Source organism: Perognathus longimembris, chromosome 1 (assembly GCF_023159225.1).
Source record: "Perognathus longimembris pacificus isolate PPM17 chromosome 1, ASM2315922v1, whole genome shotgun sequence".
NCBI classification, from domain to species: Eukaryota; Metazoa; Chordata; class Mammalia; order Rodentia; family Heteromyidae; genus Perognathus; species Perognathus longimembris.
The window spans coordinates 14,729,730-14,757,482 of record NC_063161.1 but is presented as its reverse complement, the minus strand read 5'-3'; the positions used below and the strand labels follow the sequence as shown (position 1 = coordinate 14,757,482).

Below are 27,753 nucleotides of genomic sequence, written 5' to 3'. Positions count from 1 at the left end.
CCCATGGCCTTGCACATTCTTTTAAATATAAATCTTTTCAAAAACTAAGTTTCCCTCTCATCACTGACTGTCTTGCATCTGACAGATTCTGGCATGAAACCCGGCTTCCCAGTGGGCACTGGGCGCTGTCCTGTCAAAGGAGCCTTGGCAGGTGGTGGGCACACCACACCACACCAGGGTGGCCAAGTCACCGGAAGGCTGTGCTTCCTGGCTGAGGCCCAGCACCTCTCCATGCTGACCCCAGAGACCAACTCACCACCCAGCAGGACAGAGGAAGAAGCCAGGACCACAAGAGGGAGAGACACCACCTACTTGCTGCAGTAGCTCTTCATCGCCCTCTACTGGTGATGCCTCACATCACACACACCCCTGCAAAGGAGACCGGCTTTGAGTCCTGTCCATTGACCTAGAATTATGGGGGCTGGGAATGTGGCTTAGTGGTAGAGGGAGAGTGCTTGCCAAGTATACGGGAAGCCCTGGGTTTGATTCCTCAGTACCACATAGAAAGAGCCAGAAGTGGCACTGTGGCTCAAGTGGTAGAATGCTAGCTTTGGGCAAAAGAAGCTCAGGGACTGTGACCAGGCCCTGAGTTCAAGCCCCAGGACTGGCAAACAAAACGTTGTCTTAAATTTTATTTAGTTTATTATCTTTCAGTAATTGTACAAAGGAGTTGCCATTTAACAAAGCAGTTTATGAATACAAGGCATCTTGATCAATGCCACCCCTTTCAACATTCTTACCAGTCCTCTCCTACCTACCCATCCCCTCACTCTTCTTAATTTTGTAGTACATACAGTAATTCTTTTTTTTTTGCCAGTTCTTGGGCTTGAACTCAGGGCTTGGGCACTATCCCTGGGCTTCTTTTGCTCAAGGGTAGCACTCTACCACCTGAGCCACAGCTCCACTTCCAGCTTTTTCTGTTTATGTGGTACTGAGGAATTGAACCCAGAACTTTATGAATGCTAGGCATAAACCATTACACCACATTCCCAGCTCCAGACATTAATTCTTGACTACATCTCCCCCAAATCTCCTCTTCATTTGTCTTCCCTTTCCCCATTGATCCCTTTCAAATAACAGCTTGATTAGGATATTTCTAGCCATATGAATCCACACATTTGAATCCGGAAGTAAGCTCAATGGGGGGGGGGGGGTGGCAAAGGACACCTGTGTGTTGGCCAGTGTGGGTCAGAGCCGATGTCTGATTCTCCAGCTTTTGCAGCATCTGGACAAGGCTGCCTGGTGCTGCTGACCAGTCTGCAGCTCCGCCCACAACGCAATTCATCTAAAGTTTCAGCAGCTTATCCTGCCAATTCAACCGAACGTCCCTTTATTCCTGTCTCCCTAATGGTTCATGGGTAAACCAACCTATTTTCTCTCTGCTTAAAGCAACAGGTAGATGATTTAACCTGTAAGTAATTACGCGGAGCCAAATACAGGATGAAAGTGTGCCATTTTACATCCATTTAATGCTTACTTTTTTCCTTGTTTAAATTCTCTCCATTCTCCATTTGACAACCAGATCTACAATAGTTCCTCAAGATCCACAGCAGTTCCCCCCTCCATGTATATAATATACATTGTATCCCAGTTAGCAATGCAAGAAAACAGTATAAAAACCCCAGGAACATCAACTAATAGAGTTACAGTGACTAATTCCAGAGTCAGTTTATCTAACCTGCAAAGGTCACAGTGACTGGCTAGAAAAATGAATGACAATGATAAAACATTCTATGGACCAGCTCTCAAGATGGTTTTAATTTGCATTTTTCTAATGACTAAATGCATTTTTAATCACCATGGGGAGCTTCTTTAATGAAAAGTGTACATGAGGGGCTGGGAATATGGCCTAGTGGCAAGAGTGCCTGCCTCGTATATATGAGGCCCTGGGTTCGATTCCTCAGCACCACATATATAGAAAATGGCCAGAAGTGGCACTGTGGCTCAAGTGGCAGAGTGCTAGCCTTGAGCACAAAGAAGCCAGGGACAGTGCTCAGGCCCTGAGTCCAAGGCCCAGGACTGACCAAAAAAAAAAAGGAAAAAAAAGAAAAGTGTACATGAATCTTTTGTCTACTTAAAAAAGTTGAATTACAAACCTGGTGCCCAGGGCTCAGGTTTGTAATCCCAATTACCCAAGATGCTGAGATCCAAGGATCAGCGTTCAAAGCCAGCTGGAAATGCAGCTGTGGCTCAATGGGTAGAGTGTTAGCCTTAAGAATAAAAGCTCAAGGACAGGAGCTGGGAATGCAGCTTAGTGGTAGAGTGCTTCCCTAGCATGCATGAAGCCCTGGGTTTTATTCCTCAGCACCACATACACAGAGAAGGCTGGGAGTGGCACTGTGGCTCAAGTGGTAGAGTGCTAGCCTTGAGCAAAAGAAGTTCAGAGATAGTGTCCAGGTCCTGACTTCCAGACCCAAAACTGGAAACAAAAAAAAAAAAAAGAGTTCACCAGGAGCTGGGAATATGGCCTAATGGTAGAGTGCTTGCTTTGTATACATGAAGCCCTGGGTTCGATTCCTCAGTACCACATATATAGAAAAAGCGGGAAGTGGCGCTGTGGCTCAAGTGGTAGAGTACTAGCCTTGAGCAAAAAGGAGCCAGGGACAGTGCTCAGTTCAAGCCCCAGGACTGGCAAAACACAAAACAAAACCAAAAAAAAAATGAGGGGGGGAGGGAAAGGGGGAGAGCGAGGGGGGAATGAGGGACGAGGTAACAAACAGTACAAGAAATGTATCCAATGCCTAATGTATGAAACTGTAACCTCTCTGTGTAATTCAGTTTGATAATAAAAGAAAAACAGAAAACAAAAACAAAAAAAGAGTTCACCGGGTGCCAGGGGCTTATGCCTGTAATCCTAGCTACTTGGGAGGCTGAGAGCTGAGGATTGATGTTCAAAGCCAGCCCAGGCAGAAAAGTCAGTATGTGAGACTCTATAATCTCTAATTAACCACCAGAAAACCAGACGTGGTGCTGTGGCTCAAGTGCTAGAGCACTAGCTTTGAGCTGAAGAGCTAAGGTACAGGCCCTATGCCCAGACTTCAAGCCCCATGACCGACCAACCAACCAACCAACCAAAAAAAAAAAAAGAGCTCAGGAACAGTGCTCTTAGTTCAAACATTAGGATTGGCAGGTATGCACACACACACACACACACACACACACACACACACATACACACACAGATTCTAGGTGTGTACCTGTCTCTTGAACAGATATTTTCAGGGGCGGGACTGCACTGCACACTTCTCCAAGTCCTTATTGTGCTGATCAGTTTCTGTTAGCTTAGGAACTTAGAAGATGCTTGTAAAACACTCAATGCATGTTCTGTTCACAGGAACAAGGACCTAAACCTTGCCTGAATCACTCCTCCAAATGAGAAAAAATTGAAAACAAATCAACACTTGTCACCACGAGGTGGCAGCATCCACGATGATTGACTTCCACAGGGACAACTGTGTAGTTAGAACAGATTCAGGGCCTTGGGCATGTTAAGTGCTCTACCACTTAACAACATCCCAAACCTTGGGTGTTTTGAGCTAGGACCTAACTATGTAGCCCAGTTGGACCTTCAACTTGCAATTCTCCTGCCTGAACAGTGCTGAGGTTATAGGCATGTACTGCTACACACGTTTGTGGGGGTAGGTGTGTATGTAGGTCCTGCATTTTGAAGTCAGAGCCTGGGCATTATTCCTGAGCATTTTTGCTCAAGACTAGTGCTCTATCACTTGAGCCACCTGGATTGTTGGCAGTTAATCGGAGATAAGAGTCTCAGGAGCCAGAGTCAGTGGCTCATCATGCCTGTAATCCTAGCTACTCTGGGGGCTGCTGTCTGAGGATTACGGTTCAAAGCCAGCTGGGGAAGGAAAGTCTGTGAGACACTCATCTCCAAGTAACCACCAGAAACCGGGAAGTGGTGCTGTGGCTCAAGTGGTAGAGCACTAGACTTGAGCTGAAGAGGTGAGGGACAGTGCCTGTTAGGAAAAGGGAGGAGAACTGAAGAGGCAGGCCTGATCCTCAACAGGTGAGGACTGTTTTATTGAGGAACAGCAAGGGGCACGGGCCTTCCTGTGGGACTGGAGGCTGCGCTGGGGACTGAATTTTGGGGATGGGCTTATATAGGGCTTATCAAGGAAGTAGAAAAATAGAAAATGGGTCATAGTCTCTTAGGGGCCCACAGCAATGTGCTTGGCCAGGCCCACAGTGGAGTGCTTCAGCTGGGGTGAGGGGCTATTGTCCCCTGTGGACCAAGGGGGGGTGTCCTTGGCCCAGACCCAGATTGGAATCACCTGCCTGCAGATAGGCCTGTGGTCAAGCCTGTTTATGTGTGCCTGGTGTCTTGCTTGACCTGGGGGAATACGGCAGGAATCAGTTCTTCAGCACCCAGGCCCAGAGTTCAAACCCCACAATGGACAAAAGATTGTGTGTGTGTGTGTGTGTGTGTGTGTGTGTGTGTGTGTGTGTGTGTATTCAGGGACCTTCTGCCCAGGCTGGTTTCAAACTGTGATCCTCAGATCTCAGCCTCCTGAGTACCTAGGATTACAGACATGCACCACTAGAGCCCAGTTTACTACGTGCTTCTAACAGAGCTAAGGATGGGATCTTCTTTGTTCTTACAACTCAGTATTGTTCCTAGGGCCAGACCCACTGACCACCCTTTCCCCAGGGGAACCTTCCTGAAATTCTTCAGCCCAGAATCTTAATCTAAGTGTGAAATTCCACTTCCCCACTGTCAGCTGATAGACGCTGGCATTGCTCAAAGCACATGGGGCAGGGACTTAAACCATAGATTCTGGACTTGCCAGACTTGAACCACAAACTCGAGAACCTCCTTGAACCCTCCATCTCCCAGTGGCCTTGCCCCCCCTAACCATGACCCTACTTAAGCCCCTTCACCCTGCTGCCATTACACCATGCCTGGCATCCCTCTTCAACTTGAATTCCAACTGGTCTGTTGAGGTTGTTTTCTGCTCTTTATTCTAATACCCTTGTGACTCGGTTTCCCTGACAGATGGTGCCAAAAGTGACTTGGTTTCCTAACATAGGGTACACAAACCTGGGCTTATGGTAGTAATGATGATAACAACAACAATAATAAACCATAACTATTACTATTACAATAGATGTTAACAATGTCATTTTATTGTGTGCCTACCAATTCCCTGACACTGTTGGACGTATTTTAAATACAATACCAAGAATCCAATAAGGTAAGAAACATATAATGGCATCTATGTCCAAGTTATCTGCTCTGTTTCCTTGTTTATTTTTGTAACTGGCAGGCTATTCATTATAGCCATGGTTGCATATTCATTAAAGGTAGTGTAAGGCCCTCTCCCTGAGGGCTACATGCAGATGCCCCCACCTCATTAAGTCTCCACCCAGTTACCTGGGTAACCTGCAGACCTGGAGGCAGTTACCTCCCCTTTCCCTGAGGTCACATCCTAATCCACCTGGCCACACCCCTTACCCCTGCCCTAGATATAAGGCAGGGCTGGGCAGGGGTCACCTTCTCTCTTCTCTCTCTCTCTCTCTCTCTCTCTCTCTCTCTCTCTCTCTCTCTCTCTCTCTCTCTCCCTCTCTCTCTCTCTCTCTCTCTCTCTCTCTCTCTCTCTCTCTCTCTCTCTCTCTCTCTCTCTCTCTCTCTCTCTCTCTCTCTCTCTCTCTCTCTCTCTCTCTCTCTCTTCTCGGCCATGGATCATCTTGGCCACAGGCCAGCAGTTCGGTAATAAACTTTCTCTCCTGCCTGAATACCGCGTGGAGTTCTCCTTTACCGGCTACCTACTTTAAAAACCTAACAGGTAGTAAGTAGATCTTCATTGCTTTTCATTTAATGTACTTCCTAAGTTATTATATGAACTATGAAATACTTTTGTCCCAATTGAGAAAAAAAGCATGAATTTTTATTTTTCATGCATGCTAGGCAAGCACGCTACTACTAAGCCACATTCCCAGCCCTCCGCTTTTTTTTTAATATACTTTTTTGGTGTTCCTAGAATTTTAAGTCAGAGCCTCGTGTTTGCTCAAACCCATGCTCTACCACTTGAGCCACACCCCAGCCTCACTGTGTAGGATTGCTGAAGTCAATAAAGATTTGAGGTTAGCTGAGAACATCAGATCATATGAGTTTCTATATTTGCTAAATTCATTTAGAAACTATGCATAAGGGGAAAGAGGAAAAACTCTTGACCTCTTAAAAGAACTTCTTACACTGGTTGTCACAATGGAAACTCCCAAATATATAAAAGTCTCTTTTTGAATTTCTTCTAGCTTTCAACAAAGCAATTGATAGGATTATGAGACTGAAGAAGCCTAGAATGTCAGGATTCAAACCTATAATCAGCCCCAGAGACTAGATTATCATGATAAGTCAGAGATATTGCACCTGAAATTTCTAAACCTTTTCTGCTGCTTTCTGATTTCTGCACTCAGTGTTACAGGACTAATTGTGTGTGTGTGTGTGTGTGTGTGTGTGTGTGTGTGTGTACGTGCGCGCGCATGTGTGTGCTGGGGCTTTGAACTCAGGGCTTCATGTTTTTTGTTTGTTTTTTTGCCAGTCCTGGGGCGTAGACTCAGGGCCTGAGCACTGTCCCTGGTTTCTTTTTGCTCAAGTCTAGCACTCTACAACTTGAACCACAGCATCACTTCTGGCCTTTTCTCTGTATGTGGTACTGAGGAATGGAACCCAGGGCTTCATGCATGCTAGGCAAGTACTCTACCGCTAGCCACATCCCCAGCCTTAGGGCCTCGTGTACTTGAATGGCTTTTCTTCTTTTTTTGTTCAAGCCTGGTATCCTATCACTTGAGTAACAACTCCACTTTCTGTTTGTTTGTTTGTTCTGATTAATTGGAGATAAAAGTCTCACAGGCTTTTTGGCTTAAGTTGATCTTGAACCTCTATCCTCACAGCTCAGTCTCCTGAACTGCTAAGATTAGAGACCTGAGGCACCAGTGCCTGGCTAGCAGTGCCTCTTTTGAGATGCTAATGTAGCAATGTGTACAAATATGTAAGACAAAATTGTCTAGGTAATAGGATGAAACCAGTAGCAAGCATTCATTCACACATGCACACATACACACACACATTTCCATAAACGTGAACCACTGGTTTTGTGCTGGTTCTTGACCCCAGGGGCAGACATGTGGGTGACTGAGTTCCTTCCCACCCCGTTTGTCTGGTTGGGAGGGTGAGCCACTCACATTGCATAATATGCAGCAGAAGTAGCCCCAGGATGCGGAGAAGTGGCCCAGACGTCAGAAGACTTCCCCAGGAAGGCAGATAACACTCACAAGTGTTCCCTGAGCACCTACACCAAACACTGCTCCTCACGGAGGCACACGGAATGAATGAAGCCAGCCATACCTTCTCCTGGTAGACTGTGTCTAGCTCAGGGAATCTCCCCCCAAAAGAACAAAAGTCCGCCAAGGGAAGAATGGGAACCTCCCATCTTTGGAGGTGAACGATATAAAATGAGTGTAGTTTTCGACACCAAGACAGGAGAACTCACTGCGCAATCTCTGTGGAGAACATGTTGAAATGTCCTGACCTTGTGCACAGAGGAATGACTTCCCTCTACAACTGGGAACACGGCCCAGGATCCATTCGTAACCCTGGGGACTCACTATGGGAAAGTCATGGGGGAAGAGGGGGACACCTGCCTGTGCGCGCATGCGCGTGCACCCACATGTACCAGGCCACAGACGGCAGCCAATTCTGCTATGCATAGGGCCCCATCGCAAGATCCTGCACAATCCCTGTCCCCAAGAGCATATTTTAAATTTCTTCCTAGTCACAAAAGACAGCGGAGCTTTTTTTGCATTATACAATATACATAATATCATATATTATCCTTAAGTTGTTGCATAAAGAGGTCTCAGTTCAACACATGAGAATAATAGAGATTATAATAACATGGTAGCCGGGTATTGATGGCTCTTGTCTCTAATCCTAACTACTCAGGAGGCTGAGATTTGAGAATCACAGTTTAAAGCTAGCCTGGGCAGACAAATCCAAAAGACTCTTATCTCCAATTAACCACCCAAATACTGAAAGTGGAGCTGTGGCTCAAGTAGTAGAGCCACCAGCCTGGAGTGAAAAAGCTAAGGATCACTGGCCAGGCCCTGAATTTAAGCTTCACTATGAGCGATATGTTGATTGGTTGTTTTAGAGAGGATCTTGTTAGGCATTCCAGACTGGCCTCCAATCCTCAGTCCTGCCTCAGTTTCTCAGGTGCTGGCTTTACAGGTGGGCACTACCATGTTTGGCTCCTTTGGGGTTTTTATGACCAGTTAATTGCAAAGGCTTGAGTGAAGCCTGGACAACCATGCAGAAATGTGACTGGGTGGAAAGGGGTTGCTAATAAATGGGTGGGGAAACATCCCCCCACCCCGACCCCCATTGCTTGTTTGTTCTTGGCTTTTGCAGCATCCTTCCCTTGGGGGTACAGGGCAGAGCTCCTCTGTCTTGGAGAGGTTTCATGAGCTAGGTAGGTCACAGAACTACTTTGTCAACTAAAGGCTGGAAAGATAAGAATTTCGTGTGTGTGTGTGTGTGTGTGTGTGTGTGTGTGTGTGTGTACACATGCACTGGTCCTAGGGCTTGAAATGAGGGCCTGAGTGCTGCCTCTGAGCTTTCTTGCACTTTACTACTTGACCCACAACTCCATTTTGCACAATTGTGGTGTTTAATTGGAGATGAGTCTCATAGACTTTCTTGCCCTGGCTGGTTTTGGACATCACTATCTTCTGATCTCAGCCTTCTAAGGAGCTAGGATGACAGATGCGAGCCATCACTAACTGGCTTGCTTTGTGCTTTTACAATATACTTTAGAAAGTCACAAATTGACTATTTTAAATAGTGCCTTTCTGTTCCCATCTCCTTGCACTCTAGCACTGAAAACCCCAACCTTCCAACTGAAGTAGAAGTTAGATCTGACAGCCTAGGTGCTCGGGCAGATTAGAGCAGAAGGAAGAAGTGCCCTGGGCTATACATCTCAATCCTAAAACAAAGATCAAAGATTATCAGGCTGGCCCACACCCAGAGTCTGCAGGTAAGGTAGCTAAAGTCCTGCTTTTGAAGCCCTAGAGATACATCCCTGGTTCAACTGGGAGGGGCAAAGATGAATTTACCACAGTCTTGTGGCCAGGGGGTGGGGCCATCAAGAGTGGTGGGGGAATTTCATCTTTTGGTAACTCCACCTTATTAAACAAAGGAACAAAACCCTCCAAACCCTGCAACTTCCAATCTTTACCTGAATGGCCCACTTCACCCCTTAAGGAATATTCCTACTTGAGGAATACTTAACCCATTTACTATATTACTATTCTTGTTCTTTGGGGACACCGGGGCTGTGTTCCCATGTTGGGAACATCTGGAACACCCCAACCTCCAGTAGTCAGGAGGATGGAGCTCTCCGGGTGGGAATAGCGCCCTCATTACCCTAAGAAGAACAAATGTTGAGATCTTCTCTTCTCCCATCTGCCCTTCCACTTAGGATGCAGATGGAAGAAGAAAGACAGGGGATAGATGTTGGCCAAACACAGGGTCTACTGGCACCTTGATCCCTCGAGGACTAGTTTGCAACCTCCACAACTAACTAAAAACTAAGATTTCAGCGTCCTAAGATTACACTCTTCCAGGCTGCTCTTCAATTCAGTATGCTCTTAAATGCTGGAATTATTATTACTAAAGGCTTTCATTACCACTCCCAGCCTTAGTTTTGTGATTTTCTTTTTTTTTTAGTTTTGATTTTGCCAGACACAGGTAACTCATACCTACAATTCTAGCTCCTCAAGAGGCTGAGATCTGAGGATCACAGTTCAAAGCTAGCCCAGACAAGAAAGTCTATGAGACTCTTATCTCCAACTGGCCATGGTTAGGTTTATTAAGGTAGGTAGCTTATAAGGAATAACACCACCTGGTATTCAGGCAGGAGATAAAGTTTATTACTGAACTGCTGGCCCATGGCCAAGATGATGCATGGCCAGAGAGAAGGGGCAACTCCCACCAGGCCCTGCCTTATCTAGGGCAGGGGCAGGAGGTTTTGGCCAGGTGGATTAGGATGTGACCTCAGGGAAGGGGGAAGTAACAGCTTCTAGGTCTGCCCCTTACCCAGGTAACTGGGTGGAGACTTAATCAGGTGGGGGGGGCATCTGTGTGGAGCCCTCCCAGGTTGGACCTTACAGATACATACACACACACACACACACACACACACACACACACACACACACAGCTGGAAGCTAAGCTGTGACTCAAGTGGTAGTGTGCCAGCCTTGAGCTGATAAAACCCAGGCCCCGAGTTCAAGCCCCAGTACCAGTAAAAAAGAAAAACAAATTTCATTTCAACTTTCTGCTTTTATTGCTGTCCAGTAGTCACTCTACAGGAAGTTTTCTGAAATGCAAATCAACCTCCATTCCCTTTCCTGACTAAACCCTCCAAACAAACAAACAAACAAATCACCAGCTCACCAACTTCCTCAGCAGGTCTCTGGTGAGTTGGCATCGGGCCCCTCTCCATGCTGCCTCACACTGTTTACTTGGTTTCCTTAGTACCCAGGAAATAAATACTTCCATTCTCCTAATTTTCTGTTGCTGTGGCGGGGAAAGCTGGTCTTACATTTCTTTGGTTAATCATTATTTCCTCTGGAGGAGGGGAGAGTGGCTCTGAGGTTGAGCACGAAACTAGTAGGCTGGGGGGCGGGGCGTGCTCAGTACTGCAAAACTAAACCAAAGCCCACCCTGGCCCCCAGCCCTCTGGAGGAGGCTTCCAGTTTAGCTTTAATCCTATTGGGTGTAATTTAGTGGACAGATTCTCTATAGTTTGCTCCCTAGCAAGGCATGACACCCTGTCTTCTCTATGTACTTGGCACTCAGAATACTTAGATACCTCAAAACTGCAGTGCTGCCAGCAAGCGCCTCCAGAATACAAACCCCCTATCATCCATCCATCCATCCATCCATCCAATCTATATTATCTATTTGCAGGTGCTGGGGCTAGAACTCTTGGTCTGGACACTGTCCCTAAGCTTCTTTGCTCAAGGCAAAGAGCCACTTCCTGCTTTTTTGAGTAGTTTATTGGAGATGAGTCTCATGGACATTTCTTCTAGGGTTGGCTTCCAACTGCGATCCTCAGATCTCAGCCTCTTGAGTAGCTTGGATTATTGGCATGAGCCACCAGCTTGATTCAAATCCCCTATTTTAGGATCATAAATGTATAGAGTACACTTGATCCACTCAAAGTCTAAGGGCTAAGAACCCGGAGAGAGAGATGCTTCTTCTCATAAATACTGCAAGTAGCCCTGGCCAGGCCCAGACCCAACACGGAACCGACACGATGGATTCTGGTTTGTTTTTGTGCCCATCCTGGGGCTTGAACTCAGAGACTGGGCTCTTTAGGCATTTGTTTCCCCTAGAGTTTGTTTCCTACCACTAGAGCCACAGCTCCACTTCTGGGGGTTTTTTTGCGGTGGGGGGAGAGGGAGGGTTGGTGCTTAATTGGGAGATGGATTCTCAGGGAGCCGGGCTCCAGTGGCTCACGCCTGTCATCCTAGCTAGTCGGGAGGCTGAGAACTGAGGATCGCGGTTCCAAACCAGCCCAGGAGATTCTTACTACGGGCTCCAAGTGGTGAGGGCTAGCCTTGAGCAAGAGAGTTCGAGGACACTGCCCAGGCCCTAAACTCGAACCTCAGGATCCACCAACAAAAGTCTCACAGACTTTCCCGTCCCGGCTGGCTTCGAACCAGCGATCCTCAGATCTCAGGCACCAGAGTAGCTAGGATTCCAGGGGTGCGCCACCGTCCGGATTTCCAGGAAGGTGCTACCCAGGTAGCGGGGTGGGTCACCTCTAGACTTCACGGCATCCGCGAGACCCCCAGATGGGGTCCTGGAAAAAAACCCGCCCACCCCCGAGGGAAGGGGATGGGCCGGGGAGAAGTTAATCCAGACTTGCGCAACTGCCCGGGTGGGACCTCCCCGCGGGCATCCCCTCCCGCCGGGCGCCCCCAGGCCGCGCCCACCCGACCCCCAATATACCACACCCCCCCCGCAGAGCCCCCCAAAACGAAAGGAGCCCGCCCCGTCCGCGAGGAGCTCGCCGGCCTCCGCGGGCCGCTTTGTGACTTCACCCGTTTCGCAACAAGCCCCCGGGGCCGCCCGCGCCCCACCCACCCCGGCCCGGCCGCTTCGCCGCCCGCTGCCTCGCTGGGCTCCCGCGCTTCCCCTCCCTCCGGGGCTGGGCCCGCCCCGGGCCGCCGCCGAGCCTCCGAGCCGAGCTCCCGCCGTCCCAACCCCCAGCCCCGGCCCCCGCCGGCCCCGGCCGCCGCCTCCAGGCAGCCCTCCGCAGCTCGCCGGCGTCCCGCGCGGCGCGATGCTGTGCTTCCTGAAGGGAATGGCCTTCGTCCCCTTCCTCCTGGTGACCTGGTCGTCGGCCGCCTTCATTATCTCCTACGTGGTGGCCGTGCTGTCCGGGCACGTCAACCCCTTCCTCCCTTACATCAGGTGAGGAGGGGCGCGCGGGGCGCGCGATCGGGGGAGCCCGGGAGCCGGGATGGGGGCCCGGACCCAGCCAGCGGGGGAAGTCGAGGCAGGACCCAAAGTATGACTGATTGATGTCCTGACCCTCGCCGCTGTGGGCAGGCAGAGGGGCGTCCGGGCCCACAGAACCCTAAACCAGGGGCTACAGGAAAGGGGTGAGGGGGTAGGGCCAGGGAACAAACACCCCGTGCGGGACGGGAGTCTTGGGAAGGAGATGTTTCTGCCGGGGACACCGGAAACAAGGAGGGGTCCGGAGAGGTGGCCTCGTCCCTTAAGCTGTAGCTCCAGGTAGGTGGTAGCGAACGCTGGAGGTAGAATTCGCACCCAGACCCGGCCTCCCCGCCTCCTGGGCCTTTGGCTGAAGTTCCCCAGCGCAGAGCTGCCGCCGCCTCCGGAATCAGAGCTCGAGCTCCCAACTTGTGACATCTCTTTCGTTATCTTACTATTCCATATAATTAACAATTTCTTAGAGCTCCCCCCCCCCCCCCGTTCTGTCTCCAACCCAGGGACCGATTACAGCTCCATGCCCTAACAAGTGCGCTCCTTAAACCATTAGGGCGGCCGCTCCCCTCTTTTCCTCTCTTTTTTCCCTCTCTTCCCCTCCCCTTCCCTTTTCCTCTTCCCTTTCTCCTTCCCCTTCCCTTCCCCCCACCCCCTTCCCCTCCTGTTTTCCTTTCTCTCATCCTCTGAGACAGCCATGCTACGATGCATCTTGAGTTTGGCCTCAAATTCAAGATCTTGCTGCTGAGGTTACCACGTGCAGCTCCCCTCCCCAGTCGTCGTCCCCCCCCCCCCCCGCCCCAATTTGGCTTGGCCCACCAATCTCTAACTGATGGGAACTCCCCCCTCCTCAGGATCCGTGACTGAGAAGATGCTAAGGTCAGGGAAAGCCAAGATATGTTACCACGTTCTGGCAGAGTGTGCAAAACCACTTCCTCTCTTCCTACTCCATTGAAGAGCAGGATATTGGGTGGGCTGGTGGTTCACTCCAAACCCTAGCTACACTGGAGGCTAAGAGCAGAGAATCATGGTTCAAAGCCAGCCCTGGCAGGAAAGTCTGAGGCACTGATCTCCCATGAACAAGCAAAAAGTTAGAAGTGGAGTGGTGGCTCAAGTGGCCAAGTTAGCCTTGAGTGAAAAAGCTCAGGGACAACTGTTCACACCCTGACTTCAAGTGCCAGTACTAGTGTGCAAAATGTGAAATACACTGAAGTCAAGAGGAGGGTAAAGCTGCAAGGAAGACAGCAATGGACCGAGAACAGGACACAGTAGCAAATCTGTACTGACTCTGGTGGTTTTATCCATGTGGGAAGAAATGTTCTATACATAGATGGAGGAAGGGGCTGGGAATATGTCCTAGGGGCAAGAGTGCTTGCCTTGTATACATGAAGCCCTGGGTTTGATTCCTCAGCACCACATATATAGGAAACGGCTAGAAGTGGCGCTGTGGCTCAAGTGGCAGAGTGCTAGCCTTGAGCAAAAAGAAGCCAGGGACAGTGCTCAGGCCCTGAGTTCAAGCCCTAGGACTGGCAAAAAAATAAATAGAGGAAGACCTTCCCAGCTGGTCTCCTGTCCCCCCCAAAGTCCTGGCCTTGATTTTTCATGACACCTCTTATTCCCAAGGTCCACCATCTCCCATCTTCCCTCCTTTCTGAAACTGGATAGTTCCTCTATGATGGGGGTCAAAGGGTTGGTATTTCCTAAAGTCTTAGTTAGACGTGGAGAAAACAATGGTTGAGGCAGATAATGGGTGTGCTCTGCTTTGGTTAGCCTGAGGGAGGGGAAGTTTCAGTCTTTGTGATGTGTCCTGAGGTGGCTGATTAACCTTGTCCCATAGCAACTTGAAATGGGAGACAGGCTAAATGGGAAATGAGCTGAGCACATGAAGTACCCGGGAGAATGGGCTGAAAATTTAACAACTCTTCAGGAATAGCTGAACCAAACAAGAAAAAGTCACTAGGGAGGCCCCTTTATCGCCAGGAGCCATTAACCAACAACAAACTTGATCCCTGGTGTTTCTGATGCTTTTTTTGGCTTCTGGGATCAGTTTGCAATCCCAGATTATCATCTCTAAATCTCTGAAGTGAGGAAGGTGTACATAAGAAGCAGACATCTGGAAGCAATATGGAGGCCAGAGTTGTAGCTCAGTGGTTAAGGCATTTGTCTGACATGTGCAAGGCCTTGGGTTCAACTCCCACAACTGTGAAGAACAGAAGGATGTCATTGCCACATTCACCCAGCAGATCAGAAAATGTTCACCTTATCTGTTACTCACATTTTAACAGTCCCTTCACCCTCAACCCCATCCCTGTACTCCTTCCTATTCCTCTGGCCTCCTTAGCCTTCACCTCCCTCTGTGTCTTTCTCTCCTCCTCTCTCTCTGAGACAAGGTTTCTTTATAGAGACTGTGTTGGCCCTGAACTCATGATCCTATGCTTCCCCCGACATGACAAATAGTTACTATGGCACAGGTTCTTATGTCTGAGGCAGATTATGTATGCTGTGCATCCTTAGGGCTTTTGCAATGGCCATCCCCTCAAACAGAAGCTTCTTAAGATATCTCTAGATTTCATTTATTATTATTATTTTTTGCCAGTCCTGAGGCTGGAAATCTGGGCTCAAGTACTGTCCCTGAGCTCCTTTTTGCTCAAGGCTAGGGTTCTATTACACTGAGCCACAGTGTAATAGTTATTACAGTGGCTCAGTGTAATTACTGAGTTATTACACTGAGCCATGGTGCCACTCCTGCTTTTTTGTGTGATTAACTGGATATAAGTCTCATGGGCTTTCCTGCCTGGGCTGGCTTCGAACTGTGATCCTCAGCTCTCAGCTTCCTGAGTAACTAGGATTACAGGGATGAGCCACCCCTTTTCTCTTGTTCTTTGTTCAAATGTCACCTTGGTGAGAATTGTGCAGCTCATTTGATTTTTTAACTTCCTGGTTCCTCATATCGAGTCTCACTGTTCACCAGAGTACCTATCTCCTAGCAAATTTAAAGTGCAAGATTTCTGAAGATTGTCTGTGTTGAAAACATTCTTTTTGAACAATGTGCTTAGGTGAGACCCTGTCTTCTTAGTGTGGTTAGCCAGTGATGTGGAAGTCCTCAGAGTGAACCCCTTTTCAACCTTTCTGATAATCTGATGCTGTCAGCACACTTGTACACTGATAAGAATCAGAATCTATAACGGGGAGGGACTTTTTCCAAGAACGACATTAAATTTTCTTTTTTTATTTTTTTTGCAAGTCCTGGGCCTTGAATTCAGGGCCTGGGCACTGTCCCTGAGCTGCTTTTGCTCAAGGCTAGCACTTTACCACTTGAGCCACAGGGCCGCTTACAACTTTTTCTGTTTATGTGGTACTGAGGAATTGAACTCCAGACTTCATGTATGCTAGCAAGCATTCTGCCACTAAGCCACATTCCCAACCCAAGTTTTCTTATTAGATATGTTTTCCTTGTAGCTTTGGGCAAATGGCCCTCAGACTATGGAAAAAAGCTTCCTGAATAGAAATAAAAACTGGAATTTCAGCTCAATTCACTAGATGCTCTTTTTACTTACTGTATTAGCAGAAAACAAATTGTTTGATAACAGGACTTGTGAAATTTGGGGGGAAACAGGCTCTTTCCTGCATTACTACGGCAGAGATAAATTGGTTTCAATATCCATGTAAAGACTGGCAAAAATCTGTGAAAATGACAAGCCTTAAATTTTTTTTTCTGAACTTCAAAGGGCTGTGTAAGTGGGTTACAATAGAACATGACTATCTAAGTGTCCTGTTCAGAGACACCCCCTCTCATCTCGTGTGTTCATTTACTCCCCCTGCCCCAGCTCATTTCGCATCTCCCACTTCCTTGATCATGTACGTACATTGAGTAGTCTGGCTGTATTTATTCCATTTCCTTTTTCATTCGTCCGCCTCCTTCCCACTACTGAACCCTAACCCTTACAATCTCCTTTCAGCCGCTGGTATTCATTTTATTATTAAACAGTCTGTTAATTATTTAAAGGGTTTACTCTGGAGATTCACGCCGGCATATACTTCACATGAGTAAACTAAATTGTGTATATAAGCAGAAGCCTCTGTGTATGATGAAATAATAGGTTGTGTTCTGGGTCTTAAGAGTCATTTGTGAGGAAACATACATCCTTTGTCTTTCTGGACTTGTCTTTGTTTGCTCAGTGTGACATTTTCCAGATCCGGCCATTTCCCTGCAAATGACCTAATTTCATGTATCACATTTTTGGATCCAATCATCTGTTGTGGGGCATCTGGGCTATTTCCATAACTTAGCTATTGTAACTGTGCGGTGAGACACTCTCATGGTTTCCTGACATGAAGTCTTTCAGATAAATGCCCTAGTGTGGTAGCACTAGATCTGCCCTGGTGTGCTATCACTAGATCCTATGTTTAGTTTTTTGAAGAATCCCCATACTGATTTCCATAGTGGTTACACTAATTTACATTTCTACTAATAGTATATTAGGGTGCTGCCCCCTGTAACTTTGCCAACATTTGTTGATGTTTATATTCTTGATGATGACTGTTCTTAGAGTGAGGAAAAAAATCTCAATGTTTTGATTTTCATTTCCTGTATAGCTAGGGGTGTTGAGTATTTGTTCATGGATTTATTTGCCATATGTACCTCAGTACAGTGTACATTTAGCTCCTTTTAGTTATTAATTGGGTTCTTTGTTTTGCCAGTCCTGGGGCTTGAACTCTTGGCCTGAGAACTGTCCCTGGCTTCTTTTTGCTCAAGGCTAGCACTCTACCATTTGAGCCCCAGCACGACATCTGTTTTTTTCTGTGTATGTGGTGCTGAGGAATCGAACTCAGGGCTTCATGCATGCTAGGTAAGAACTTTACCACTAAGCCATATTCCCAGCTCCTCTGTAGTAAACTTTGAAGTCTGTAATTGTGAAGTCTGCATTAGCTATTCTGGGTGTTTGGTAATTTCATATGAAGTTTTGGATTGTTTTCTCTCTCTCTCTCTCTCTCTCTCTCTCTCTCTCTCTCTCTGAACAGCATTGGAATCTTGATAGGTATTGCATTGAATGTATAGATCATCTTCAGTAGTGTGGCTATTTTCACTATGTTAATTCTGCCAATCCTTGAACATGGGAGGCCCTTACATCTCATAGTATGTTTTTACCTCCTGGCATCAAACTTTTGAAGTTTTCTTATGGTAGTCCTTCACTTCCTGGGTTAAGTTTATTACTAAGAGTTGTAAAAATAAAATAATTTTATTTATTTTTTGTATTTATATGGTGCCAAGGAATTGAACCCGGGGCTTCACACATGTTAGGCAAGCACTCTACCTATAAGTCACATTCCTTGCCTATTACAAAGAATTCTTTTGAAGCTGCTGTGACTGGGATTGTTATCCTTATTTCCTTCTCCATCTGTTCATTGTTGGTCTATAGGAAAGCTACTATTTTTTATTTGCCAGTGCTTGGGCTTGGACTCAGTGTCTGAGCACTGTCCATGGCTTCCTTTTGCTCAAGGCTAGCACTCTGCCACTTGAGCCACAGCATCACTTCTGGCTTTTTCTGTTTATGTGGTGCTGAGGAACTGAATCCAGGGCTTTGTGCATGCTAGGCAAGCACTCTACCACTAAGCCATATTCCCAGCCCTCAAAGCTACTAATTATTGTGTACCAATTCTATACTTTGTGTCTATATAGGTACCTATGTCCAAAGGTGTCTATCAGTGCTAGGTGTTTTGGTAGTGGAGGTTCTAGGATCCTGTAGATATAATATATCATCTGCAGACAGGATATATATATATATTTTTTTGGCCAGTCCTGGGCCTTGGACTCAGGGCCTTGAGCACTGTCCCTGGCTTCTTCCCGCTCAAGGCTAGCACTCTGCCACTTGAGCCACAGCGCCGCTTCTGGCCGTTTTCTGTATATGTGGTGCTGGGGAATTGAACCTAGGGCCTCGTGTATCCGAGGCAGGCACTCTTGCCACTAGGCTATATCCCCAGCCCCTGCAGACAGGATATTTGACTTCTTCCTTCCCCATTCACACTCTTATGTCTTCTCTGGCCTGTTGCTCTGGCTAGGCTTTAGATTGACTAGGAGTAGGGAGAGTGGACACCCTTATCTTGTACCTGATTTTAGAGGACATGGTTGCAGTTTTTCACCAATTAGTATGATGTTGGTTGAAGGTTTGTCATATATAACCTTCACTATCTTGAGGTATGATCCTTGTATTCCTATTTTCTCCAGAGCCTTTACCATAAATGAATGTTGGATTTTTGTTAAAGGGTTTTTCCTGCATGTATTGAGATGATCATGTGATTCTTGTTCTTGATTCTGTTAATATGCTGTATTAGTTTATTGATTTCTACCTTTTGAACCAACCAGTCTTGCATCTCTGGGATGAAATCAACTTGGCCATGGTGTATGATTTTTTTTTTTTTTGGTGGGTCCTGGGGCTTGAACTCAGGGCCTGGGCACTGTCCCTGAGCTCTCTGCCTCTGGGCTCAAGGTTAGCACTCTTATCATTTGACCCACAGTGCCATTTCTGGCTTTTTCTGTTTATGTAGTACTGAGGAATTGAACCCAGGGCTTCATGCATGCTAGGCAAGCACTCTACCACTAAGCCACATTCCCAGTCCCTGATTTTTTTTTATTAGCTGTTGAATTTGGTTAATATGGATTTTATTAAGGAGTTTTATAGTTATGTTCAACAAATAGATTTGCCTGTAGTTCTCTTCTTTTGTTGTTAAATTCTTGTCCAGTTTGGGGATGAGTTTAGTTCTGGCTTTATAGAATGAATTTGGTGAGCCCTCTCTATTTCCTGGAAATGTTTGAAGAGCATTGGTGATTGGGTCATGGATTTTTCTTTGTTGGGTTATTTTTTTTTGTATTTTTTCTTTTTTTGTACTGGATTTCTAAGCCCGGATGTTGCTCTTGCTAGGCAAGTGCTTTGACAAGGGCTATATCCCAGCCCAATGTTGGGTTATTTTGGGATTGCCATTTCAATTTCATTACTTGTGACAGCTCTGTTACAATGGTATATTCTCTTACCTCACTTTTCGTATGTTGAGGTTTTCTAGGAATGCGTTCATCTTGCTACATTTTTCCAGTTTAAAGGTTTGCAAAGTATTTCTTCACAATGTTCTGAATTATGCTTGTGTTTGTTGTGATATTCCCTTTTTCATCCGTAACTTTATTTGGGTGATTTCTTTTCTCCTTTTGCTCAGGCTGGTTAAGGGCTTATTGATATTATCTTCTCAAAGAATTAGCATTTGTTTTGTTGATTCTTGTATTGTTTTTCAGTCTCTATTCCATAGGTTTATGTCCTAATATGATTTCTTTATGTCCATTTTGTTTTTTGGTTTGGCTTGTTCCTGTTTTTCAAAGATCTAGGTTCTAAGGTTTTCTAAGGTTCACCATCAGTGTATTTATATGAGATCTTTTAAAAAAAAGTTATATAGGCACTTATAACTTTCCCTTGAGAACTGCCTTTACTGTGTCCCCAAAATTCTGATATGCTGTGTTTTCATTTTTGTTGGGTTCTAAAACTTGGCATTCCCCTCCTAGCTCTTCAATGGCTCACTTACCATTTAACATCGTATTGTTTATTCTTCATGAGGACAAACATCCTTTGATGGGACCCTCCCTGGGTGGGAAACTTATCCTGTAAGTGTACATGCTGGTGTGGAGAATGGCATATCTACAAGGTTGTTTTTCACATTCATTCATTCATCCATCTTGTGTTTAGGGATGGAAACCAAGACCTCCAGCATGGGCAGTACAGCAAAATAAATTCCAAGTTGAGGCTGGTGACTCTTGTCTGTAATCCTAGGTTTTCAGGAGGCTGAGATCCAAGAATCAAGGTTCAGAGCTGGTATGGGCAAACAACTCTGAGAGACTCTTCTTTCCAATTAACCAGCAAACAAGCTGGGCATGGAGGTGTGGCTCTAGTGGTAGAGCATTAGCTATGAAGAAAAACACCAAACACGAGAGTGAGGCTCTGGATTCCAGCCCTATTTTTTTTTTTGGCCAGTCCTGGGCCTTGGACTCAGGGCCTGAGCACTGTCCCTGGCTTCTTTTTGCTCAAGGCTAGCACTCTGCCACTTGAGCCACAGCGCCACTTCTGGCCGTTTTCTGTATATGTGGTGCTGGGGAATCGAACCCAGGGCCTCATGTATACGAGGCAAGCTCTCTCGCCACTAGGCCATATCCCCAGCCCCAGACTCCAGCCCTATTACCTGCAAATAAGCAAACAAATTCACAGACCAATGAAACAAAAACCAACCACAGGTCCTTGGTTCAATTCTCAGCACCCAAGATAAACCAATAAATATAATGTACCTTTGTGTGGTAAAAGATGGAAGAGGTTGGTGAGATTAAATAAGATGTTTGTAAGACCTTTGCTGCGTAATTTTTGGTATGTACACTTCATTTTTTAAAATCCAAATGTATGGGTTTCATATCAGAAAAATAAAAAGCATGGGATTCAGACACTAAATTTAGCACTCAATTTAACAATTTAAACAATAAATTTGGGCTGGGAATATGGCCTAGTGGCAAGAGTGCTTGCCTCCTACACATGAATCTCTCTGTTCGATTCCCCAGCACCACATATATGGAAAACGGCCAGAAGGGGCGCTGTGGCTCAGGTGGCAGAGTGCTAGCCTTGAGCGGGAAGAAGCCAGGGACAGTGCTCAGGCCCTGAGTCCAAGGCCCAGGACTGGCCAAATAAAAAATAAAAAAAGTAAAATAAAATAAATAAACAATAAATTTTAAAATGAAGTTTAAACAATAAAATTTAACACTAAGGTAACATAATGTGATATTTCTGTGTGTATTGTGAAACCATAAATACATGAATATCAAAATCAAGAACAGTAAAAGTCAACTTCAGAGGGTTAGTTTGAACCTCTACAAGGCCATGCCTACATTCTCAAGCACAGTCATGCTCGCTGTCATTCTGGTATTTCCTCTGTAGTCGAAACTGGAGGCCAAAAATCCCACCTGCCGTGGGTTCCACATCGGGTTTGCCCACTCTCCCCACTTGGCCAAATAGATAAAGAATGGCAGACAGAACAGCTTTATCAGTAGGCACAAGCCTGTCATAGGAAAAGACTAAAGTAAGCACTTCAGGCCATCTTCCAGGATACAGTGAGCTTTAGGTTGAAATAGAGAAAGAATTTGGGAAGGAAGCCGGGCATCGGTGGCTGATGCCTATAGTCCAAGCAACTCAGGAGGCTGAGATCTGAGGATCTTGGTTCAAAGTCAGCCTGGGCAAGAAAGTCCCCAAGACTCTTATCTCCAATTAACCACCAGGAAACCGGAAGTGGCACTGTGGCTCAAGTGGTGGAGTTCCTTAAGCTGAAGACCTCAGGGAACAGCACCCAGGCCCAGAGTTCAAGTCCCATGACCGACAAAAAAAAAGTGGGCGGGTGGGCAGGAGGCAAATTTGTGTGCAACCACAATGATGATCAACATGTGGCCTGGTGGATCAATTAAATGGATCCAGAAAACTTAAGTGTGTCGCTGTGCTCATTTAAGAGAAGCAGTCTGGCCAGGGTAAGAAAAGCTTTGTTGCCGCCAGTTGGCCTGTTTCGCAAGAGGCTGTGCTGTTCCTTTCCTTGATGGAAGTTTCCTGCATCTCTCTCTCTCTCCCTCTCTCTCTCTCTCTCTGTAAAGATGTTATCAGATTATTCCTGTCCTTCCTGGAATCTTAGGGTTCTATAAGTGAATGATTCAGAGCAGAGAGAGGTACAACAAAATGGAGACACGGATACTCGTGTGTGTGTGCGCGCACATGCGTGTGTGTGCGTGTGTCAGTCCATAGGCTTGGGCACTGTCTTTGAGATTTTGCCTAAGGCTAGCACTTTACTATTTGAGCCACAGCTCCACTTCTGGGTTTTTGGTGTTTAATTGGGGTAAGAGGGTAAGAGTTGTACGGAATTTCCTGCGAGGCTGACTTTGAACTAGATGCTCAGATCTCAACCTCCTAAATACCTAGGATTACAGGCAAGAGCTACTGGTGCTTGGCTGGGATTCTTTTTAGAGTTAAAAAATAGAGAGTACCTCGCATTCTAGAAGTTATCACTGAGGGAAGCTGCCATAAATTAGCCCATTTTACTATTTCTAGTAAAATGTGATATTGCTGGGCACTAGTGGCTCATGCCTGTAATCCTAGATTAACAGTTGTTCAAGCTTGAGAAAGTCTTTCATTAGCAGGCATATTGTTTCATTTCTGTATGCACTGACATGATTATGCATCACCTGAATACCATAAATTAGTATGGAGGACTAATGACTTGGACAAATGACTAATGACAAATGACAAAGGACTTGGAATTTTCCACAGTTGGCTTACCTTGTGGAAATGTAAACAGAGGAGATGTGTACATAAGTGATTTCCCTGTCACAATCCACCAGGGAACAACTGTGTACACATAACAGTTCCAACAGCTTCTAAGATAGGAGAAAATGCCTGATTTCTCTCATCCCCATTAGAGTCTGAAGCACCTCCCTTAGGAGGAACCCCCAGAGGTGGTGGGTGGAACTAAGGCTCAGCCCTACTGGGAAACCAGATGGGTGTGGTAGGAGCTGGGTAGAGAGATTCCTGCCAGATTGAGATGCCACTAGTGGTGCCTTTTCTCCAGTTCCCTGAATCAAGCACTGAGATACAGCTATGGCAATCAGACAATGGTCATCCCTTGGTATCTGTGGAGGATCAAGTCCAGGAACCCCTGTGAAGACTAAAGTGCAAGAATGCTTGCATTCTCAAGTCTCTTACATAAAATGTAGCAGTGTATATAACCTAAGTATACCCTCCTGTGTACTTTAGATCACCTCCAATGACTTGATATACCTAGTAGAATATAAGGAGTTGTTGCATAGTATTGGTTAGGGAATAATGACAAGGGAAAAGAAGCTATGCATATTCAGGGTAGATACAATTAAAAATGTTTTAGGTTATTGGTTCCTTGAATCCATGGATTTAGAACTCGTGTATATGGACAGCCAATTGGTCTACCGCTGTCCTCCTAACCCTATCATTTAGATGCTTTAAAAAAAAATTTTTTTTTCCAGCCCTGGGGCTTGAACTCAGGGCCTTGGTACTGTCACTGAGCTTCTTTTGCTCCAGACTAGCACTTTACCATTTGAGCCACAGTGCCACTTGCGCCTTTTTCTGTTTATGTGAGACTGAGGAATCAAACCAGGGCATCATGCATGCTAGGCGAGCGCTCTACCACTAAGCCACATTCCCAGCCAGATGTTTTAGTTTCAGTTTTTTGGTTTTTTTTGGCCAGTCCTGGGCCTTGGACTCAGGGCCTGAGCACTGTCCCTGGCTTCTTCCCGCTCAAGGCTAGCACTCTGCCACTTGAGCCACAGCGCCGCTTCTGGCTGTTTTCTGTATATGTGGTGCTGGGGACTCGAACCTAGGGCCTCGTGTATCCGAGGCAGGCACTCTTGCCACTAGGCTATCTCCCCAGCCCTAGTTTCAGTTTTTAAATAAGGCAAAAAGAGGCTTCTCTGGTTACCCTGTTGGTGTTATGCTCACCTGGATTCCAAATTCAGGCAGAAGATAGAACTGCAATGTGATGTAATATATAAGGCTAGAGACTGAAAGACTTATGAAAACATTTTTATTGAGAGATAGGAGCCTTTTTCATTTCTATTAGACTATCCTGTCAAACATCATCATTATTATTAATTATTATTATTAGTGTAAGGCTTGAACTCAGGGCTTGGGGGCTGTCTTTGAGCCTCTTTGTGCTCAATTCTAGCCTCTAACATTTGAGCCACATCATCACCTCCAGTTTTGGGGTGGTTAATTGGAGATTAAAGTGACTTTTCTGTGCAGGCTGGCTTCGAACTTCCAGCCTCAAATTTTAATCTCCTGAGTAGTTAGGATTACAGGCGTGAACCACCAACACCTGGCAGCAATACTATTCTTTAAAGTTCTTGGACAAGTCCCAATTTCAAATTTCACTTGCTATTTGGAAAGTTTTCATTCAGTATTCTGTGTGTGTGTGCGCGCACACGTGCGTATATATGCACACGCACTAGGGCTTGAACTCCGAATCTTGTGCTCTTGCTTACCTTTTTGACTCAAGACTTGCGCTCTACCACCAGAGCCATATTTCTGCTTCCAGCTTTTTGCTGGTTAATTGGAGACATATCCCTCAGATTTGTCTGCCCAGGCTGGCTTTGAGTCTTTTTTTTGTTGCTGTTTGGTCATTGGGCTTGAACTCAGGACCTGGGTGCTGTCCCTGAGCTCTTTTTGCTTAAGGCTAGCACTCTACCACTTGAACCACTTCCAGCTCCACTTCCAGTTTTCAGGTGATTAACTGGAAATATGAATCTCTTGGACTTTCCTGCCTGGGCTGGCTTTGAATTTCAATCCTCAAGTCTTAGCTCCCTGAGTAGCTAGGATTACAAACTTGAGTTACTAGTGCTGGGACATGCAACATTCTTAAGCAAAATTTCAACTCTGATGATTAGGTACATGTTCCTCATTTAGTGGAAATAAATCACAAATGCCAACTGTTCTTACCTATCATACTTTAGGTGTAATTTGGGAAACTGTAACCAGATAGTATCTAACAAATATTATGTTGAGGATGTGGCTCTAGCTAGTATTGTTTTTTGTTTTGTTTTGTTTTGCCAGTTGTGGGGCTTGAACTCAAGGCCTGAGCACTGTCCCTGGTTTCTTTTTGCTCAAGACTAGCACTCTACCACGTACTTGAGCCACAGTGCCACTTCTGGCTTTTTCCATATATGTGGTACTGAGGAATCGAACCCAGGGCTTCATGTATACGAGGCAAGCACTTTACCACTAGGTCATATTCCCAGCCCCCCAACTAGTATTGTTGATAAATAAATTTTATAGTTACTTATGGAGCCGTGGCACAAAAAGATGAAAACCACAGTGGTTTAATTGATTGGTCATGAACTCATTGTACTGATCTTTCTCCAACTTTTTGTTGTGTTGACAACTGCCTAGGCTATGGAGCAAAGTGTAGGAATGTGACTCACATTCCTATACCTTCTACAATGAGATGGCCATTATAGATTCAGTAATCCTGAAGAGAAAATTCAGATTTACGCTGGTACATATTTGCCAAAAAATGATTTTATAGAGAGATTCTACTGAAAAGCATCAGTGCTTACCTTCCTGTACACAGCAAAGGCATACTGGTCCCTTCTCATCCCTGAGACCTTATTCCCCTGCTGTGTTGACCTAGCTGATATCAACCCTCAAGAGGCAACCTGCTCTTGTACTGAGTGACTTGTGATGATAGCCTGAATTTTGACCTGAGGTGTGTATTTTCACCATAGAATAAGAACTAATAAGTTTACAGGTATATCAGTGTTTGTTTCATATTTCTAAACATTTACGTAATGGCTTCCTTCTTTGCCTGCCATTCAAAAGTTACTGTAGAATGAGGGTTCACATTCTATTCTGGACAATTGGTACTTTCTTTTTTTTTCTTTTTGGCCAGTCCTGGGCCTTGGACTCAGGGCCTGAGCACTGTCCCTGGCTTCCTTTTGCTCAAGGCTAGCACTCTGCCACTTGAGCCACAGTGCCACTTCTGCCCGTTTTCTGTATATGTGGTGCTGGGGAATCGAACCCAGGGCCTCATGTATACGAGGCAAGCTCTCTTGCCACTAGGCCATATCCCCAGCCTCCAATTGGTACTTTCATTCATCTTTGCGGGTTTTTTTTTTTGGTGGTGGTGGTGGTTGTGGGGCTTGAACTCTGGCCTGGGTACTGTCCCTGAGCTCTTCAGCTCAAGGCTAGTGCTCTACCACTTGAGCCATAGCACCACTTCCTGTTTTCTGATGTTTCATTGGAGCTGAGTCACAGACTTCCCAGGCTGGCTTTGAATAGTGATCCTCAGAACTCAGCCCCCTAAGTAGCTAGGATTATAGGTGTGAACCACCAGCGCCCAGCATGTTACATTATTTAACATTATCTTTTGGAGCTCCAAATACCAAGTGTGGATGGTTTTGTTAAATTTGGGCTATTTTGACATAGATCCCACAGTTTCTGTTTTCCTTGAGCATCCCTTTAAACAAATGATGGGTTTCCTCAGATGTTTCTTCTAGCCAAACATTCTTCTTTCAGATTTTTCTTTTCTTCTGTAACCAAAGCAGCAGTCATTTGACCATTACCCTCACCTGCCAAGATAAGTGTGGTTCTTTAAGCTATTCTGCACAGCTCTCAGAGTGTAGTGAATCATTTGGGAAAGCAGGCAAGGTCAGACAAAGCTATGGCTCTGTGTGTGCAGCTTATGGAAGAAGGGTCAGGCTTACAGCAAAATAGGCAGTGCCTATGTGTTTCTAATCAAGCGATTCACTACTTGTGAACATAATGTCCATCCTTGAATTCCAGGCTCCCCTTTGCCATGTCTCCTACCTTGCTGTACCCCCCACCCCCTTCCGATCTGCCCTGTCACACTCTTGAAATGTAACATGTTCACAAATATGAGAAAGTTCTTGCATGCAACACACCCAGGCCTCTTGTGGGCTGCTTCACACTGAAGTGCATCTTTGCAATGTGATCAGTTTTCAACACTTATACATTTCAGTGCTATTTTTATATGTGGAAACACTCATAACCGGGCACACGCTGTTTCCTGTTGGGAGCTCTTCTGCTATTAGTTTTAAAGGGGAAAAGTTACTGGTGAGCAGCCTGAACCATGTAAGCATTTCAAACCTGATACTACTGAATAGAAAGCAAAACGAGTTTATTACCATTTTCTATGCAGTCTAATGGACTGATTAACTGTACCTTATTTTTTTCAAAGAAACCCTGTTTTTAAAGTAATTTACTATAATAACACTTAATATGCTGTTGTTTCAATTAAATACTAATGGAGATTAATAATTTTTTGTTTGCTTTTGGATGATCCTGGGGCTTGAACTCTTCTTGGCCTGGCGCCCTGTCTCAGAGCTCTTTCGTGCAAGGCTAGCAAACTACCACTTGAGCCACGGCTCCATTTCTGGCTTTGGGGGAAGTTAATTGAAGATAGGCATCTCACAGACCTTCCTGCCTGAGCTGGCTTTGAACCCTGATCCTTTGATTTCAGCTAATGGCTAGGATTGAAGGTGTGAGCCACCAGCACTTGGATTCAAATGCAATCTCATGGTAAACAAAAATAAAATTTAGGTTTTATAGATTCTATATGAAAAATACATAAAAACAAACTCAGACTACACTTGCAGAGATAAAAATGGCTACCCAGAA

The 27,753-nt window shown here is 45.7% G+C and overlaps 1 protein-coding gene across 3 annotated transcripts in view; it reads left to right on the top strand.

Moving 5' to 3' along the window:
- Positions 1-12,292: 12,292 nt before the first annotated feature.
- Positions 12,293-27,753, top strand: part of Dram1 (DNA damage regulated autophagy modulator 1) — a 32,714-nt gene continuing 17,253 nt past the window's right edge. For all 3 annotated transcript variants that reach the window (XR_007212563.1, XM_048357251.1, XM_048357263.1), the window contains exon 1: positions 12,293-12,496. Coding sequence is in view for 2 of the 3 variants with exons in the window: in XM_048357251.1 (XP_048213208.1) it covers positions 12,366-12,496 (131 nt within the window). In the remaining variant the exon portion in view is untranslated. The remainder of the gene's footprint in view (positions 12,497-27,753) is intronic.